We start from the raw sequence: 19,315 nt of genomic DNA, 5'->3' as shown, positions 1-19,315 counted from the left end.
TGTCGAGGACCGTATTTAGCAGCGGATGACAGTTGGAATGACGATTATTATCACCGAGTGAGTGGCGGCAAGTGATTAAGTGAGATAAACCCTATAGGAAGATACCAAATGCGCCTCATCTCAGTAAACATTAAAAGCAACATAATTTTGATAAAGATCTAATGATGGGATTTTTCTTGTTTTCTTTCTAAATCTCCGGATCTGGCTGGCACACGCACACCATTTTTTATGAAGTGTGGCCCTGGAGTGTGTATCTAAACATCTACCTAAGAGATGATGCAGAAGAATCTAATCTAAATTTTAAATTTTAATCGCTGTCGGTAGCACGCAGCCCGATGCTTTCTTAACTATAGACGAGGGCCAACTCTTGAGACAGCTTACATTTGAATGAAAATCAGGGCCTCTTCTGGTGATCCAGCTTAAAGGTAGGTAAACAGATTTAATATAATCCAGGTCGACCCAGACTGGAAAGACCACATACATAGGAATGAGACTGCTCTTATGGTTTCATTCAAAAGGTTTATTCAATTTCATGGCTATGAAAGTCGTTTGTTTTTTTTTTCCTTTCGAGATAAGTCGAATCAGGGATGATTTATGATGACTTCTTGTTTGCTTGGAGATAATAATATTTCAAACAAAGTAAGTTGCAACCGTTAAGCTTTTCTTCTAAACAAATACTAAATCTAGACTTGAATTCATATTTCAATCAATTATCTCAAACCCTCTTTTACAAAGCTAAAACAATCTTTACGTGTTTCGGTTGTGTAGTGTTTGAAGATTATTCTGTTAACCAAATTGGCGCACAAAAAAATAAAGAATCCCAACTGTTTCAAATGGAAAATGTTCTTTGATACGTTCATTTCAAACGATTGAAGAGCTAAATCAAATATGGTTAACCAATATTTTCTACATACAATGAAAAAGCGACAGCATCAGCATCCTCTGGCTTCCAAAATGGAAGCACTAATTTGAGAAATTCATGTAACTCGTGATAGCGTGCACTCCGGAAACTACTAAGTTAGGAATGCCAATTATAATGATTTTTTTTTATTCCTTTTCTTGCACCATAAGAATTTTGGAACCTTGAATAAATAAGATTATGAAAATATGTTTGAAGAAAATTAGTCGATGTTTTGAAAACATTGACCATCAAAATGTGAATCAGAGCTATTGTTTTCGATTAATTTCCATTTCCATTTCCATTTATATGCTCAGGTGATTTGAAGATTTTGCTTGCGTCAATATTACATTTTCGAATCAAATGATTTTGAATTTAATAGCCTTGGATAATAAAAACTGCTGAACTTTGCCTCAAATCACTTACTTACGTACTTTGTCTCAAATTTTGCAAAACATATTATACCCAATAAGTATCACCACCTTTTCTATACATTTTGCAACTAGGTACTCTAAATTGAAAAAAATGCTGATACATCTCCAACGAGCAAAAGTCAACATAAATCCTCCCACTATTACTGTATCATAAAATCGAATAACAGTGATTCTGACTTACGCCAAATTAACTTCAACATAATTCCATCGGTAACTACAAATGAACTATTAATGTTGAATGAATCGGTGCCATTGAAGATTTATGTGCTGACTTATTTATGAAAATTGGAAACTAAAGCTGATTTCTGAAATATTTTTTAAGCATTGTACGTAAACTAAAGAAAAAAGTGATGATAATTTATTCGGACGGCATCCCTGATCAACACTTTTTGCAATTGTCTAAAAGTGGTGCCAGGTGGTGACTACCGTTTAAATTTTAATGTTTCGCTTTCTAAAAATTTACTTTGAAACCTCAAGAATAATCCATATGTGATCAATTCCTTTATAATTTTAAATACTCCCATGTTATAAGAACCACTTTTAAATACTAGTTAAGGATTTGATCACTTTAACTTAACCGTCAACTTTTCAGAAATATTGTTTGCCTTAATTTGGAATGCGGTTGTGAAGAACATGGGTTGGAATTAAGTTAGATGACTAACATCTGTTTGTCACTGCTCTCAGAATATTGTTCACTTGGTTGAGATTTTGGCATACTTTTTTCTTCAAATAAAATTATAAAAGCTGAAAATCAAATAGATGTTGTGTGAATAGCCGAATCATAACTTATAGGCATCACGAAACTCTAAAAAAAAAATTACTCAAAAAATAATCTGATTAAGTTTTCATGTAGCAGAACTATAAAACATTGAAAGATTACCTATAATGAGTATTACAGAATGTTCACCAAAAAGTAACCAAATAAACTATAAGCAAAAAATCTTTGGGGCCATTTATGATTTTTTCTAAAAATAAATCAACTTAAACATAATCATGATACTCAAAAAGCCTAGGTAACTGATATTTTGATTACAAAGCAATGATAATCAAAATAAATTTGACCCATTCAAAGCGCCCCTTAAATGGAGAACCGATATTCATTTTTCATTATTCAAAAATAATTTGCCCAGCATTTGAAAGTTTATTTGTTGAGCTTCATTTTTCATCAAAAGAATTTCAGTTACCTTTTTTCGGAATTGAGTATGTTGACGTTGAAATTTAAAATTTTTAGTACGGAAATAAACTGATTTTAACAATTATTCTTTATTTGAAACATAACTTTGTCAAGAAACTAGCTGTATAAAACAAAATTATTGCAAATTGTAATAAAACCATCTTTAAAGAATGATATTAGATTAAAAATAATCACAGCAACTTCACCCTCTAGAATCGGTAATAAAAGTAACTATTTTTAAGGGTTGTGACGTCACGAAATTTCTACTATTTTTCAGTTCATGATTCCTTGCAACGTCACATACTGTCAAAATTGGAGATCTCTTCAAACTTTTTGAGAGGAATTCAATGCTTTTTTCAGAATGTAAATCGGTTCAGAAGGTTGTGAGTTGCACACGGGTAAAGAATTCGTTGTGATGTCACGAAAATTGATTTCCTTTTTTTCGGAAACGTATATGACTTCTTACTTAAACACTCTTATAGTAGGTATTTCTTCAAAACAAGTTTAACATAACAATGCGCTTCAATAAATTAATTCAATTATCAAGTTTTTATCAATTTTAATCAATTCTTTTTTCGCATAAACGCAATTATTTTAAAACGTCTCTAATAAAAAAATATTGCGCTTGTTGAACATTTGATTCACGAATAAACAAACAATCATAAAAATGAAATCCTCATTGAATTTTTAAGAGAATATTTGTGAATCATACAAGCAGGTAGTGATCTCTAATATGAATAAATATCGTTCAGGTAGTTATCTGAGGTTTGAAAAGAAAATTACAATAAGATCAAGTTCTTCTATATAAGAATGAACAAACGCACTAATAGCTTCTATTACTTGCTAATATTATGTTTATATAAAATAACTAATTATCTATAGAATAGATGCAATGAGATTAAAAAATCTTTGAACATGGTAAATTGAATAAATAAGCATTTACTTTCGTACAAATTCATAAGACTTGGAATGAAAATAAATTTCTCATAAAATCTATATATATATATAAAAATCAGAAACTACTGAACCGATTTGCGTGAAACTTGGCAGGTGGGGGTATTGGAGGCAGGGGAAGGTTCCTATTATAATTTGAGACCACTCCCTCTCTCATGAAGGGGGGGAGGGGCCTCCCAAACAAAAGACAATTTTTTGCATTACTCGAAAACCAATCAGGCAAATGGTATCAAATTTGGCATGGGGTGGTATTTGGGAACGGGGAATATTTCTATAAATATTTGGTACCCCTCCCTCCTCTCAGTGGGGTGATAGGAAGGAGGGAAGGGGGCTACCTTACAATTTTTCATTTAACTCGAAAACTAATCGAGATATTGGGACCAAATTTGGCATGTGAGGGTATTTGGATACGAAAAATATTTCTGTGATTACTTGAGACCCCTCCCTCTTTTCAGTAGGGAGATGTAAAGAGGGAGGGGGGGTGGGAGGGGTCCTCTTTTTTAATTTTTTACATAACTCAAAAACTTATAAAGCAAATGGAACCAAATTTGGCATGGGCGGGTATTTGGGAACGTGACATGTTCTAATGATTGTTTGAGACCCCTTCCTTCTTCCAGCGGGGAGAAAGGAAAGATGGATTAATACAATTTTTACTAAGAACTACAAAAGCAAATGGAATAAAATTTGGCATGGAACTATATTTTGGTACAAATATTTGATATCCCTCACTCCTTCAAAGAGGTGGATGAAAAGGGGGAGGAGAAGTCGCCCTTACTATTTTCAGTATAACTGGAGAGCTGATCGAGCAAATTGAACCATATTTGGCAGGTGAGGATATTTGGATATGAGAAATGTTTCTATTATTAATTGAAGCCCCACCTTTTTTCAGCGGAAGGATATAAAGGGGGAAAGGAGTGTTTCCATACATTTTTTTTTTGCTTTACTCGAAAATTAATCGAGCAAATGAAACCAAATTTTGTATCAGAATGTATTTGAGTACGAAAAATAATTTTTCTTTGTGAAAAAATTCCTTTCTTGCAGTAGGATGATAGAATTGGGAATATAGGAAGGGAAGAGGGGGATAACTTTCAACTTTTGTTTTTTTTTCACAAAATCCGAGAAATGGACAAAACTTAACATGGACAATCATTTTGGTATGATTCTAGGATTATCTGACACACCATCCTCCTTTCAGTGAGGAGGTACATAGGGGGAGGGAGGTGAGCCCAATACAATTTTGTTAGCATAAGCTCCCAGTTTATGTTAACAAAGCCAACAAATGGAAACAAATATGGCATGGAAAGGTACTTTACAGTGTAGAGAGGGGAAGAAAGGAGGATGCTCCATATACATTTTGCTGTAAAGCTTAAAATCGCATCAACCAATGGAACCATATTTGATATAAGAGGATTTTTGGGAACGAAAAAAATGGAGCAAAGCACACCGGGTCAGCTAGTTATTTTATAAAAGTGTCCTTTATTGAAACTTACACCTCATAGAATGTTGCAAGAAAATCCAAATCAAACCCCGTATTCACATTAAATCTCACGAAGAGACTTTTGACTGAATAACAAAATTGAAATAAGAAGCTTCTAGCACAGGGCTCCATGCAAAATTAGGGCCAGATTATACTACGAAAAAGGGTCACGCAACAAACCTTAAGTTTGTATACAATTGAGTGAAGTTTGTTCGGGATGAACAAAACAACCCATTAAACAGTTTTTCACCATTAATTTTGATTATTAACCAACTTTTCTTTTAATTTCAGTGTTTTAAAGCTTATATTATAACAATATTTCATCTGAGGAACGCATTTCGATTAAAGTTATCATAAAAAAGTTATTGAGCTAGCCCATCAGAAGCTTATTTTAGAAACACAATTTGTATGTTTTTTCACCATAACCCTTATCGAAATGGGACCTTGGGATAAACTGTTTGTCATAACGAAAGCTTTGTGAATGACTATAATGAAAACAAATTACCCGACAGGGACTTCAGAAATTGGTGCAAAACTGGGTGTTCATGTTTTTCCCAAGAGAAATTTTTCATTATTCCGTACAAACTTCAGGCTCATTGCGCCATCTATTTCCATGGTCCGATCCCCCAAATTTAGCACTAGACTTTGTGCTGTTTTAGCTTTTCTTAAGTCGGCTGACTTAGGCACTCTAGTGTACATTAACTAACTTTTAATAGATCGCAGGATTTATCGCAGGAAATTATCATTTATTTTTCCTTTCCTTTGCAATCAAATATTGAAAAGATTCATAAACATATTTCAACGCTTTTACAAATAAATATTTTCTAGCATAAGTTTTTTTTTTCAAATAGTATTCACATCATCGCACAAATAAATTTCGAATAAAATTGATATGCGTAGTGTTGCAAACCTTATCTGCTTATATGAGCCATTTAGATTCAATTCCCTTAATTTTTTAAGCATAAATGGATCGATTTCATCACCTATTTGTTGAGTTTTTGAATATGTTTAGTAAATTAAGCATTAATTTTAAGATTATATTTTGATTTATATCATGTAGCTGACCAAAAAATTTCGTGACGCCACAACGCTTTGCAAAACTTTGCTTTGAAAAATGGCGCATTGTGACGTCACGAAACTGAATCGTTCTAAAATAAATTTAAATCAACATTAAAAAAAACCAAAAACAGCGATTTGTTGATTGTAATGAAACGATACTTTTCTAAAATTTTCATAAAATTTACTCGAATAAGAGAGCAGAAAAATGCGGCTATGTAAAAAAACTGAAAAGTGGAAAAAGAAACGCGTTGTGAAGTCACGATTTTTTTTGCTTATATTTTGATAACTATTTGTTCAATAAAGATACTTTTGCTTTCAAAATGTAACGAATTAAATTCTGAACTTAGGGGCATTATTTTTTTCAATGTACGATATGAACTTAAAATCTACAAACAATATATCAAAAAATTGTTTTGCAAACGTTGTGATATCACGCTGGAATGAGTAATTTTGAGAATGAATAAAAGTGTTATTGCGTCGAGAAACGTTGCAATTAAACAATGGATGGGACTGGTTTTCGTCAAATTTTAACGGCTTCTTTAGAAGAGAGCATTTGTAATTTTTCACAAGCTTCTTAAGATTTTTTGTTCGAGCTTGTACATCTATTCATTTGTGCTATAACGGTGTCCTACTAATCCCGAATTGTAAGATTATATAAACAAAATTAAAGAATTTCATCCTTTCTCTGCACCTGGTATTTTTAAATAAAACGTAACACAAAATCAGCACTACTCCTTTTTCTCCAGGGATTTAAAAACAGGGCGGTTTATTCATCTCGTAGACTCAATATTAAAAAATGATTTTCTCAAACACAATAAAAAATAAAATTCGATCAATCAAATCGAATAATGCTTACTTATAAGTAATTGTCCAATTGTTGTTAAAATAAACTGTACAGAGGGTCTTTCGAAAAAAAAAACTTGTTAAGAATACAATGGAACCAACCTTTTTGGTTTTGATGAAAATCTACCGCACCGGCTCCGATATTCTGAAATCAAAAAATGAGAAACAGGGTTTAGCGTACGCATTATAAACAACAATCACAGCTCAGACAACCAAATAATAGTTAGCGGCATCGAGTGAAAGCCCAAAAGTCCCCTCCAAAACATCCCAATCAGACAATGGCGAAAGAAAAACCGGGTGGAAATCAATTAAAAAGCAAAACCTCATCACGACGATGAATCTCCTCCACCACACATTTAGAAAGGGGCAGCCGAAATGGAACACCCTTTGGTTTGGGTCGTCCAAAAACACCAGAACTCCCTCCCCCAACTTTCGTCTCTCAACTTAGACTAGAGCGTCTATTTACAGCTGCCGCTCGCTTCCTATCTGTAGAGCTTCGATTTCCCATCCAATTTGAATAACAGGCTGAAATTTGAAACCTCTTCTCTATCCGATTTTACGGGGAGAGGAGAAAATTGTTAGTGTTTATTTGCTTACATCCGACACAGTAGGATAGTGAAAGATAGTCTATCACCTTTAATGGGATTTTTATGGTTTATTTTGGTTTTTGAGTTTTTATTCGACCCGTGGTGGTGCAAATGATATATTTAAGGTGGCATTTATTGGGTATTGCTTTAAATTAGAAGCAAATGAACTAAAAAGTGATTATGAAGATCATATGACTATTCAAATAAATGATAGCAATCATCATAATGTACAAAATTACAAGTTTTAGTTCGATTTACAAATTTAAAATCATTGGACTCAAATAACTGACCTAAGATAATCGATCCAAATTGTTTGCTTAGTTCCTCGATAAGTTGAGTAATTTCCAAAGAAAGTTTCTAAAACTTGTTTGCACATAAAAGGTAACATTGTTCCCAAATAACCACCATAAGTGAATTTGCATAGAAAAGGCTAAAAGTGGCAGACTGCATGGTTAAATTTTCAACCATTGTCACCATCTGCTAGCACCATTTTGGGTACACTTTCCAAAACCATCAGTGGCCTAGCCTAGACAGACAAAGTCTTCTGCTCGTTTTACTAATCGATACGAGCACTATAGGAGAGGCTCGCCTAATGGGAGCGAGCATAGCCGCAAGTGATGAAAATTGGCAAACAAATTCAAGTTAAATTTTAAATTTAAATTAATCAACTAGGTGGGTCCCCCAGTTGGTGTTTGCAAATTTGTAGCGACAATCAGACAAGTTTGTAGATCGAGGTGGGAGCTTCCACGGGGCCTCGACGAACAGGGAAGACCAGCTGTTTCAATAGACAAATAGTGCTAATAAACTAGGTTAAATTGAATCTATTATGAGAAATGCAAAAATTTATATATGAAGAATGAAATCAGCATATGACTTAAGAAGCAACATTCTTAAAAGAACTTCTTTTTTTATTTTGGAATTATTCGTCGATTAGTTGACATAATCGACCCAGCTCAATAGAGGTTTTTGGCTGGATAGAACACTTCCGTTCATTTGCTTCGGTTTGTTTTGCCTAGCAGACATCGGAAAACAAATGACGATGGCTCCACTTCACTCTGATGGTCTTTTAATATTGGTTGGAAGGCGAGCTGATGGATAACACTTTTGGGGCACTGCTGCATCCTTTCCTAGCCATTGGTTAGAAATTCTGATCCTTAAATTATTTTGAAGAAGTGATACCTGCGGAGTTTTTGAACATTTGCAAACATCCTAACATGATTCTTGAATGAATTTAAGTGCAACATTTTGTAGAATTTTCAAGATTGTAGACAGGTGCGGTCTTCGAGGTTGTTTTGTTTTGGGGGGGTGGATGGAGATGATTTTACAAATTTTCAAAAATCGACCAATAAGAAGAACTGTGATATCAAATGAAAAAACGTTCATTTTGAAAGCGTGGGGGGGGATGTTTAAGGATGCGACATGATATTATTCTTTCTCTAGCATCAAAACAAATTTTTCAACTATTGCTGATAATAAACTGAAAATTTGATTTATGATAGTGAAATTAAAATTCAATGTTCTATTCTTGGCTATTTTTCGGACTTGGATTTCATATTCTATTTTTAGCTATTTTTCGGTCTTGGATTACAAGCAAAAAACTTTCTTTTTGAAATGCCCGACGTTTTGACAATTTTTGATGGTCATCCTTAAGGGTATTTTCTAACGGTTGTTATTGTCAGACTTTGTTTTGTCCAACGGATAAGAAATTTTTTTTAATCCCGATTAAAAAAGAGTATCGAAGACTGGATACCTAAACGTTTAAAAAACGAAACTGACATTAACAACCGTTACACAATACCCTTGAGTAAGACCACCAGAAATGGTCGAAACGTCGGGCATTTCAAAAAGAAAGTTGTTTGCTGCAAATCTAAGACCGAAATTAGCCAAAAATAGAACATCAAACAGCGAAAACGGTCGATAACATAAACATAACCTCATTAATAGAATCGGGTAATCTAGCGATCCTTTTCCCGGGAATTCTAGGGATCCCGGTAAAAATTTAAAATGAAGATTTTAACACTCTACAACACACGAAACCTTATCTATATGGTATTTTAGAATTTTCAGGTAGTTAGTATTGCAAAACATTTCAAACTTTTTTAAGGCCTTAAAAATTTAAACCAAAATCTAAGTACATTAACTGATGAACTTGTCTGGTTCTTGCTGCAAATTTTTTTAAAAATTGAGAAAGATTTTTCACTATCGATAGAAGTTGGTTAGCAAGACTTCAGGATTTTTACCAAATCTCGTAAATTTTCAGATAACTATTCTTTTGTTTCAATGTATGTTATTTCTTCGCTGATGATTTTGCCAAAAAGAATATTCAGATTCTTTTCGTAGCGTTTCTTTATTGGTATTGTTAGATTTGATAGATTTTCTGTCGGTTTTCACTTTTTCACTAAGTTTTTTAACGAAAAAACATTTTTTATCAAATTCAATGCATTATCCAGTTTTTAGAGAATGAAGATAAAATCTGAACTATCAAGGTAGAACCATAAAACCAAATTTAGACTGTATTAATTTTTAAGTATTTCAGCACTTTTTATTGGCTTCGGAAATTCCCGGATTTTTGAAGCGTATCCCGGAATTAGAGAATTTCCTAATTTTTTATTCTCGTCAATTCCCAGTCAGGAAATTCAATCTATTATTCAAATTTACTTTTATTCTGTAATTATAGCCTTTTTTGATTTTGATTTTGGATTTATGATTTTTCTTCGATTCTGAAAATATTTAAAGCTACGAAAAACCTCATAAGCCACTTCCGATAGAAATTCAATTTTTTATTGCCGAAATTGCACCCATTTAGACTCCTGTGCAAATAATTTCCACCCAGAAATATTTTCGCAGTGACGTCGATGAAAGAACATAGTCCAAACGAAATTTTGCTGACCATAATAAAGCTAAAATTGTTACTTGGAATTGATCTTCATAAAAAACTAAAGCGCATTCTATAACATCACCTGGGCTCTAATTAAGCCAAAATTAGGCTATTTGGCCCTATCCTAGAAAAGTCATCATGACCAGTCATTGTTGGTCATCAATGTTGGTCACCAAAGCTTTTAAAATGCTATTATTAAACATGTTAGCAGTCAATTCAATGCTTAATAGCTTTTCTATGGTCAGAAAAATGGCTAATTAGTTTTATTATGGTGTAATGATGACCCCAAAAAAAGCTACGATTTGACGTTTCTCTCGCAAGCTAACCAATTACACGCTTAGGATGAGTTCCTCATTTCTGAGTTGTTAATCATTAGTACAGTAAATGATGACAAACTTTTTGAATGAAAAGGGATTGGTTGTCAATGACCCGTGGAATAAATCATGAGTTGAAGCCAAATTTCGTTGTCTGACGCCATCTTGAAATGCATGATGGCGGCTTCCGCTGAATTTTAAAATGTAGTAAATGACTTAAAATCGCATGAAACCCCAACAATATTGGATTTGGGTAAAAGGGCTAAACGAGTAGATGTCAAATTTTGCTATCAGACGCCATCTTAAAATCCAAGATGGCGGCATCCGCTCAACTTTTAATGCTGTAAATGACAAAAAGTCGCATTAAAAAACAACTATACGGGTATTGGGTGAAAGGGCTAAACAAGAAGAAGACGATTTTTTTTCTTTCCGACGCCATCTTGAAATTCAAGATGGCGGCATCCGTTGAACTTTGAAATGCTGTTAATCACTGAAAATCGCATGAAAGGCCCACAATATTGGTATTTGGTGAAAGGACTAAACTAGAAGAAGTCAAATTTCGCTATCGGACGTCAAGTTGAAATTCAAGATGGCGGCTTCCACTGAACTGTAAATGACTAAAAATCGCTCGAAAGCTTTACAATAATGGTATAAGGTGAAAGGGCTAAACTAGAAGAACCAGACCCTGTTTGTTTTTGGCAATACGCCCGAACTTTTTGTGTTGCCAAAATAGAATGTTGCCAAAAACGAACGGGGTCGGTATTGTGGTGGTTTTATGGGATTTTCAGTCACTTACAGCATTTCAGAGAAACGCGAATAGAGATATTCGACTTCTATCGTTAAGCCTTTTCACCAAATACAATATATTTTGGGGGTTTCATGCTATTTTTCATTCATTTACAGCATTTTTAAGTTCAGCTGAAGCCACCATCTTGGATTTCAAGATAGCGTCAGAATGCGAAAATCAACTTCTTATAGCTTATCCCAATTAACAAATACGCATATTTTGGAGGTTTCATGCGAAATTCAATGATTTATAGCATTTTTAAAGTTTATTGAAAGCCGCCATCTTGGATTTCAAGATGGCGTCAGATAGCGAAATTCGACTCGCTTAGCCATTTTACCCAATACCAATATTGTTGGGGTTTTATGCGATTTTAAGTCATTTACTACATTTTTAAGTTCAGCTGAATTCGCCATCTTGGATTTTAAGATGGCGTCAGATAACGAAATCCGAATTCTACCGATTGATCACTTTCAACTTATACCCATATTGTAGTGCGACGGCAAAGAAATTCGACTTCTACTCTTTATCACTTTCACCTTATAACCATATTGTGAAGGTTTCATGATATTTTCAGTAATTTACTGCTTTGAAAATAGAAGCGGAAGCCGCAATCTTGGATTAATGATGGCGTCAAGCAACAAATTTTGTTTTTTCTTTCAATTGCTTTGATTTGTTACTGCTTTGTTTGGAAAAAGAAAATACTTCAACACCGTTAAAAATAAATTCAACAGAGTTCCATCAATTACCAAAAGAATATTGATAAAAAAAAAAATCATACAAACATTCAACATGTGTTTAAATGTTGACTCTGTTGAAACATTTTATGTTTTACAACAAAGAAGGAAGTTTCTAATCAATTTTTGGTCTTAAATTTTAAATTTGTGAAAGCCCAGCACGCTTAGAACGATTTTGATAAAACTTGGCTTGTTTTTTTTATAAACATATTTACATCTTTGGACCAAACTTCAGTTTTTTCAATGAAAAATTCAGTGATTATTGTGAAGCAATCTACAATTCCTGTAATTGTAGTGAGAGATGAAAGCTTGTAAATTCTTTTTTGAACGCCACTATAGTTTTATTTTAAAAAACTTACATCAAAACAGTTTTGGCAATAATCAAATCTCGCGTGAACCTTGCAGTAAGGTTTATTGAGTTTAGATTTTGAAGCTAATTGAACGAAATTTGAGTATTTGTACTCAAACATGTTTGATAAAAACATCTACCTGTATCAGTTTTATTACAATGCAATGTAATTGAAAAATTTATCGCAAATACCGGTTTTTACCGTCCAAATTTCCGGTATTGAGAAAATGGACGGTTTTACCGGTTTCGTTAAAAATCGATTAGACCACCCTAGTAATTTTCTGGGTTTTGACAAAATTTGACCGGATCTTGCAAGGTTTTTTTTATATAAAACTAGCTGACCCGGTGTGCTTTGCTACACCTTTCAAAATCCAATGATATTTACAAAAATTATTCAAACTTGTTTTATTGGCATTGTTTTAAATCAAACTTTAACATAATTCATAAGCAACCGCTATAAAACGAATTGCGACACAAACAAAACTTAAACTAATATTCTGAATCTTGCTGTATAAATTTGTGTTAAAGATTTGATAATTTTAATCTGTCTGGAGGGTCTCAAATTAATCGCACACAAACAATCTAACTTATTAAATATGTTTGTTTTTGCTTGATATGCTCTGGATTTATGCTAAACTAATAAAAGAGCCCCCCCTGTCTTTCCCTTCACCCCCTGCTGAATGGAGGTCGTGATCTTTAATAATCAAACCCATTTTTTCGTTCCCAAAAATCCTTTGATATCAATAATAGTTCCATTGGTTAATAAGTTTTTAAGCTTTACAACAAATTGATAAGGAGCGCCCTCCTTTCTTCCCCTCTTTACACTGCAAAGCGTAAGGGTCTGTAACATTCGTAGAAACATACGTCGTAACCAAGTACCTCTCCATGCCATATTTGTTTCCATTTGTTGGTTTCGTTAGCATAAATTCGTTAGCATAAATAACAAAATTGTATTGAGCTAACCTCCTTTCTCCCATGTACCTACTCACTGAAAAGAGGATGGTGTGTCAGATAATCATAGAATTATACCAAAATGATTTTCCATGTTCAGTTTTGTCCATTTCTCGGATATTGTAAAAAAAAAAGTTAAATGTAAGCCTCCTTTTTCTTTCCTTTACATCCAATTCTATCATTCTTTTGCAAGAAAGGAACTGTTTCAAATAGAAAAAGTATTTTCGTACTCAAATACTTTTTGATGCGAAATTTGGTTTCATTTGCTCGATTAATTCTCGAGAAATGCAAAAAAAATGTATGGAAGCCCCCCTTTCCCCTTTATCTCTTTCCGCTGAAAAAAAGGTGAAGCTTCCATTAATAATAGAAACATTTCTCGTATCCAAATACCCTCACATGCCAAATATGGATCAATTCGCTTGATCAGCTCTACAAATATACTGAAAATTGTAAGGGAAACCTCTCTTCCCCCTTTTCATCCACCTCTTTGAAGGAGTGAGGGATACCAAATATTCATAGAAGCATTTCACGTACCCAAATATCGTTCTATGCCAAATTATATGATACTTCTTTCCTTTCTCCCCGCTGGAAGAAGGAATGGGTCTCAAACAATCATTAGAACATGTCACGTTCCCAAATACCCGCCCATGCCAAATTCGGTTCCATTTGCTTAAATAATGTTTGAATCATATAAAAAATTATAAAAAAGGCCCCCTCCCCCCTTTATATCTGCCTACTGGAAAGAGGGAGGGGTCCCAGATAGTCATAGAAATATTTTTCGTATCCAAATACCCTCCCATGTCAAATTTGGTTCTATTTGCTTTTTTAGTTTTTGAGTTATGTGTAAAAATATGAAAGAGGCCCCCTCCTTCTTTCTACTGGAAAGAGGGAGGGGTCTCAAATAATCATTGAAATATTTTTCGTACCAAAATACCTTTCCATGCCAAATTTGGTTCCAATATCTTGATTAGTTTTCGAGTTATATGAAAAATTGTAAGGTAGCCCCCCTCCCCCCTTCCTATCACTCCACTGAGAGGAGGAAGGGGTACCTCATATTCATAGAAATATTCCCCGTTCCCAAATACCACCCCATGCCAAATTTGATACCATTTGCTTGATTGGTTCTCGAGTTATGCAAAAATTGTTTGGAAGGCCCCTCCCCCCCCTTCCTGTTAGGGGGAGGGGTCTCAAACCATAATAGGAACCTTCCCTGGCCTCCAATACTCCCACCTGTCAAGTTTCACGCAAATCGGTTCAGTAGTTTCTGAGTCTATAGGGAACAGACAGACAGACAGACAGACAGACAGACAGAAATTCATTTTTATATATATAGATTTTCAGGAATTGTCCAGCCCGGATATGTGCTTAAAAAATTCTGGAAAGCTTAGTATACCTACTAGGAAATTTATATTTTTTTTATGAAGTTCGAACGTGTTCGTATAGTTCTCAACAACGAGATTATCTTAGTAACAAAAAGTTCCATGCATACCTTCAAAATTCTTATTAACTACCTACTAAGGGCTGTCCCAACGGTAGATGCAAAACACGGTTTTCGACCACGCTAAAACATTTCGGCTAGCACCGGTGGCGTATATTGCTGTTTTAGCACAGTTATCGATTTCAAAATTCCCAACAGTTATACGCCTTTGTTCCAAATTCATGCAAATTTGGAACAGGATTTCAAAATATACGACAGACCCGACAGACCGATTTAGTTCACGGTGAGAAAATTTTAGCCAACAATGATTTCTTTCGCACATGTTTGAGTAACATTAGGTGTGATAATAGTTTCTTTTTGAGATATTATTCGAATTTTTTTTTCGCGCGCAGCCTTTTTTTTTTAAATTGAGAATAGATGTTAATAAAAACCATATCAAGTAAAAATAATAGATGTCACATTATTCTCGATTTAATATAATTAAATTAAAAAGCTTTTCATTTGGGCTCGAAGAATTAGTGAATCCAGCCAGCGTTCTAAAATTTGAAAAAAATATACGAAAAGAAAATTTTCATACTTTTTTTAAGTAGTCAAAATGTCTAGCGGTCTTCGGGAAAGTTAATCATTCATTTGATCTTTATTTTCAAAATATCGACAATGTTTTATAGTTTTCCCAAACAAGTGAAAATTTAGTATAATGATTTTTCACCTATTTTCAAAAGGTATCTCGATAACAAGAGCTAAATAAAATAATCTTACGAAATATGAAACTAGCAGAATATTCGTAGAGTTAATTTTAAGACAATTAACCGTGAAACTCAAAACTTATGCAATTTTTGCTAATAAAATGGGTTTTTTCTTCTCAATTATTGAGTGTCTGCAATGAAAGTGTTTCCGTTTTAAATTTGCTCTTACACCGGTGGGGAGTGGGTGTTTTAGCCGATTCTAAAATTTCTAATTTTGCTAAAACTGGTATACTTAAAACCAATATTTACGCCTGAACCGTTGCAGGTGCCCTAAGTAGGAAAAGCTGCGTTGCAACACACCCATTAAGGAAAAACTTAGATTAAATTGTATAGAAAGTCGTCTATAACAGCAAGTTCACTGGTTGAGATGGAGTTGGAAATTTCGAAGGTTTACAACACATCACAACACATTTGCCGTACACCGGTGTTGGGAAAATCTGATATTCGAACAGTTTCGCGCTGCAAAATTTGTATCGTATAACACTTTTTGGCTGAGGGTGATAGAAAAACACGATATTTTGCAACCGATTGATAGAGTCGGCGTTGCAATACAGTATTCGTGCATGAAACGCTTAGGTGCTGCCATCTATCTTATGCTCAAAACCTCAGTTGAGGGGAAAATAAAGGAAATTGAGCAATTTCAGGATTTAAACATAAAGTTATATTTTCTTTTTTTTAATCTTTTATCACTTAAATTGATACGAATTGCAATGAAGTTAATCAACTCTTTAAAACTTACAGCCAATTTTTTTCATGCCCTTGCCAATCGAATACATTTTGAGGCGCAGAGATGCCAGATAGCTGGGTGAATAAATAAATTCTGTTTGTATGTTTTGTTTGAGCGGTTTTCGGGAGTAGGAAATTGTTTCGCTTTTTTATTTGAAAAAGATATTCCGTCGGAATGTCTGGTAACAAGTTCGGAACGCCGTCTTTAATTGATCCATTATCTTTAGAAAACGGAACACTCGCTGTTGATTCGACAGGTGTCAATCATATCAAACGCAAGGCGTCGTATCGGAATTAAAATTCAGCTTGTGTCTGAAATATCTATACTTTTTATTTGTCACTTACTTAATTATCACTTTGAAAATGAAAGTTTTAGAAAGAGTTCAAAAACTTTATCAACTCGTGTAATCAAATGCTCTCCAATACAAAACTCCTAATTCTGCAGAATACAGTTTAATATTGGGATGCATTATAACTTAAACAATACTTATTCATACACCTAAATTATAAAATTTTCATATTGGCACTACTATTTCAAGTTAATGATCAAGTCAAATGAATTTGATTTCAATTTTCAAACGGTGAATTCAAAATACAAAAAGTCAGTAAAATTACTGAAAAGCAAATTCTCTTGGCATCGCTGGTTGCTTTCAATTTTATACCTTCGTATTCTATCACACCGGTGGACGGCCAACCTTTTTGGTCTATATTTCACGATAGAAAAATTCCCATCTGTGCTACAGACGTCAAAATTCCTACCACTTTTTCCCAACACCATTGGACTTGCTCTAACTATTTTTTTTTAATTCCTGAAACTGATTAAACTTTTTTTCTGTTATAAAATGGAAGCAATATGTGTGTTATGTTTTCTTGAAGTATAGACTTTATCCCCAAAATAGTAACGCTGTATAAACTGTCCAGTAAAAAATAAATTTATCCGAGTTCTTCGTTTTAAACTTTCTTTCTGTTACAAAAGTTCTCACTTCTTACATGCGGGGATTAGGATTTTATATACGGAATCTTTGTTGATCAAAAATTTCTTTGTTTAGATTACTAGCTTAATAACTTTCTCTAAGTTTTATCGATCGAACATTGGAAAAAACTTTTTTTGGGAATGTAAAAAACACTGCCGATCGGGCAGCTTAATTCTAAACTTCTGTATGATTCGTGCAAATCCCCATCGGAAGCCACCATCTTCAGGGTTTCATTCATAATCCCTCAACCATTTAAGAAAATATTTATCCTCTCTTGAGGAAACAACCAAAGCTCCATCGTCGACATGGTCGTAAGTAGGGCTTGACAGTCTGTCTGGCTGCAGTCAATTAACAGATCGAACCCATCAAAGTCTTCAGGAGCCAAGTGAATGTGACATGATGGGAGATTCCTGCGGCTTTTGCCCAACCACAGCTTTCGGGTGGGAGCGTGGGTGTAGGCCACCGCAAACGTTCGCCTAAGGAAAGAAGCATCCAGTCATCGAGACCTCATATCTTCATATCGTTATCGCCTAGAGACATCAAACTCTGCGTCTCTCGTCTGTTGACGAGTTGTGTCGTGCGCCATTGGGACGCCAACAACCGCCGCCGTCGGTCGTCCTTGGCTTCAGTGAATGAACACGACGGTGGTCAGACAGCATCTTGTAGTTAACCGGGTGTAGCCTAATAGTGAATAAGAATTATGACTTTCAATAGTTGAATGGTTGCCGTTGGCGTCCAGACACGTTTTAATTGATTGGACATCTTTAAATGTCAATAAAAATGCGATGAAACTTTTTATTACTACGTTTACTGGTAGAAGGTAATCGAAAACAAATTCCATTCGAAAGGAAATTAATGCCTATCATTGCCCTTACAAATTATACCCATTTGGATGAATTAGCGGCTACAAACTGTACCAATCGAAAGCGTAAGCGCGTGTGAACAGCAAATCAAATTAAGCTCGAAGTTTGTTGAATTACTTGATTTTGCCACGAGTGGGTGGGCGGCCGCTCTGCCACCCAAGATTTGGTTCGATTTTTTGCTTCCAGTGTCTGCCGGCCCAAAATACCGTAAATTGATGTAATATTGGTGCTGATTTGTCCAATATTCGGACCTACATAAATAAGAGAGGTTTTTACTGGCTAACTAAAAAAATGAAGTTTCTGGGGTTTTGAAAAACTTATGCCGTAAAGGTTCAATTTTCCCCCTTTGGACGGTACCAAGAAAAAAGGGTGATCTCACATCATTTGACTAAGCGGCAATCGACTGCCATCGTTTGACTTTTAACACGAGTTTAATGAGATTTTCTTCTTAAAGATGGTGACGCGTTCGATTCTACAATCGCTGTTCGCGATTCGTGCTGATGACGGCTGAAAAGTTTGAGGCGTTTTTTTCCCCGTTATCGAAAAAATCTCTTGCTGTAGGAGGGAAGCATTGATGAACTTGACTCTGACAGATATTTACACCTTAGTGAATTATTAGGGAAATAATGGTGAAAGTATTCATTGTAAAGTTTATCTATAGTCTGTCTAGTCTATATAGAGATCTTTAATCTCTTAAAATAGTAACATACACATCATTCTACAAAAGTTGTTTACATTGTTGACAAACAGGATTGTCAAACTAATCTCATGGGAACGTCATGATTGTCGGATGGCACAGAACTTAGAATTCCAGCATTAGGTTCTCACGCCCCGAGATGCGCCCTCCTAGCGCATTGCAATGTTAAAAGTCGCAAAGGCGATGTCGCGCAAAGTGCCACAAACGTGATGCGTCACCTAGCTCTGAGCACAGCTTAGCTTAGCTAGCGGAACAAGTCATCGCTCAACGGTCCCAGCAAATGGACTTCGGTTGGATCTGTAGGTAATTGTGCGGACCAAGAGAAAAACCAACAAACCCCATCAAATGATTGGTGAAGTTTGTTTAAATTCTCTGGTGAATGCGTTTAGTCCCGGGTTGAGCTGGCTGGAGCATTCTTATGGCTTAGCCTGG

The 19,315-nt window shown here is 34.6% G+C and overlaps 1 protein-coding gene across 1 annotated transcript in view; it reads right to left on the bottom strand.

Moving 5' to 3' along the window:
• Positions 1-17,982, bottom strand: part of LOC129743120 (mitoguardin) — a 20,546-nt gene extending 2,564 nt beyond the window's left edge. The window contains exon 1 of the mRNA XM_055735080.1: positions 17,869-17,982. Within this exon, the coding sequence (XP_055591055.1) occupies positions 17,869-17,982 (114 nt within the window). The remainder of the gene's footprint in view (positions 1-17,868) is intronic.
• Positions 17,983-19,315: the final 1,333 nt, after the last annotated feature.

This window comes from Uranotaenia lowii, chromosome 2, assembly GCF_029784155.1.
Source record: "Uranotaenia lowii strain MFRU-FL chromosome 2, ASM2978415v1, whole genome shotgun sequence".
Taxonomy (NCBI): domain Eukaryota; kingdom Metazoa; phylum Arthropoda; class Insecta; order Diptera; family Culicidae; genus Uranotaenia; species Uranotaenia lowii.
Note: the sequence above shows the minus strand (reverse complement) of the source record. Positions and strands in the feature narration are given on the sequence as shown.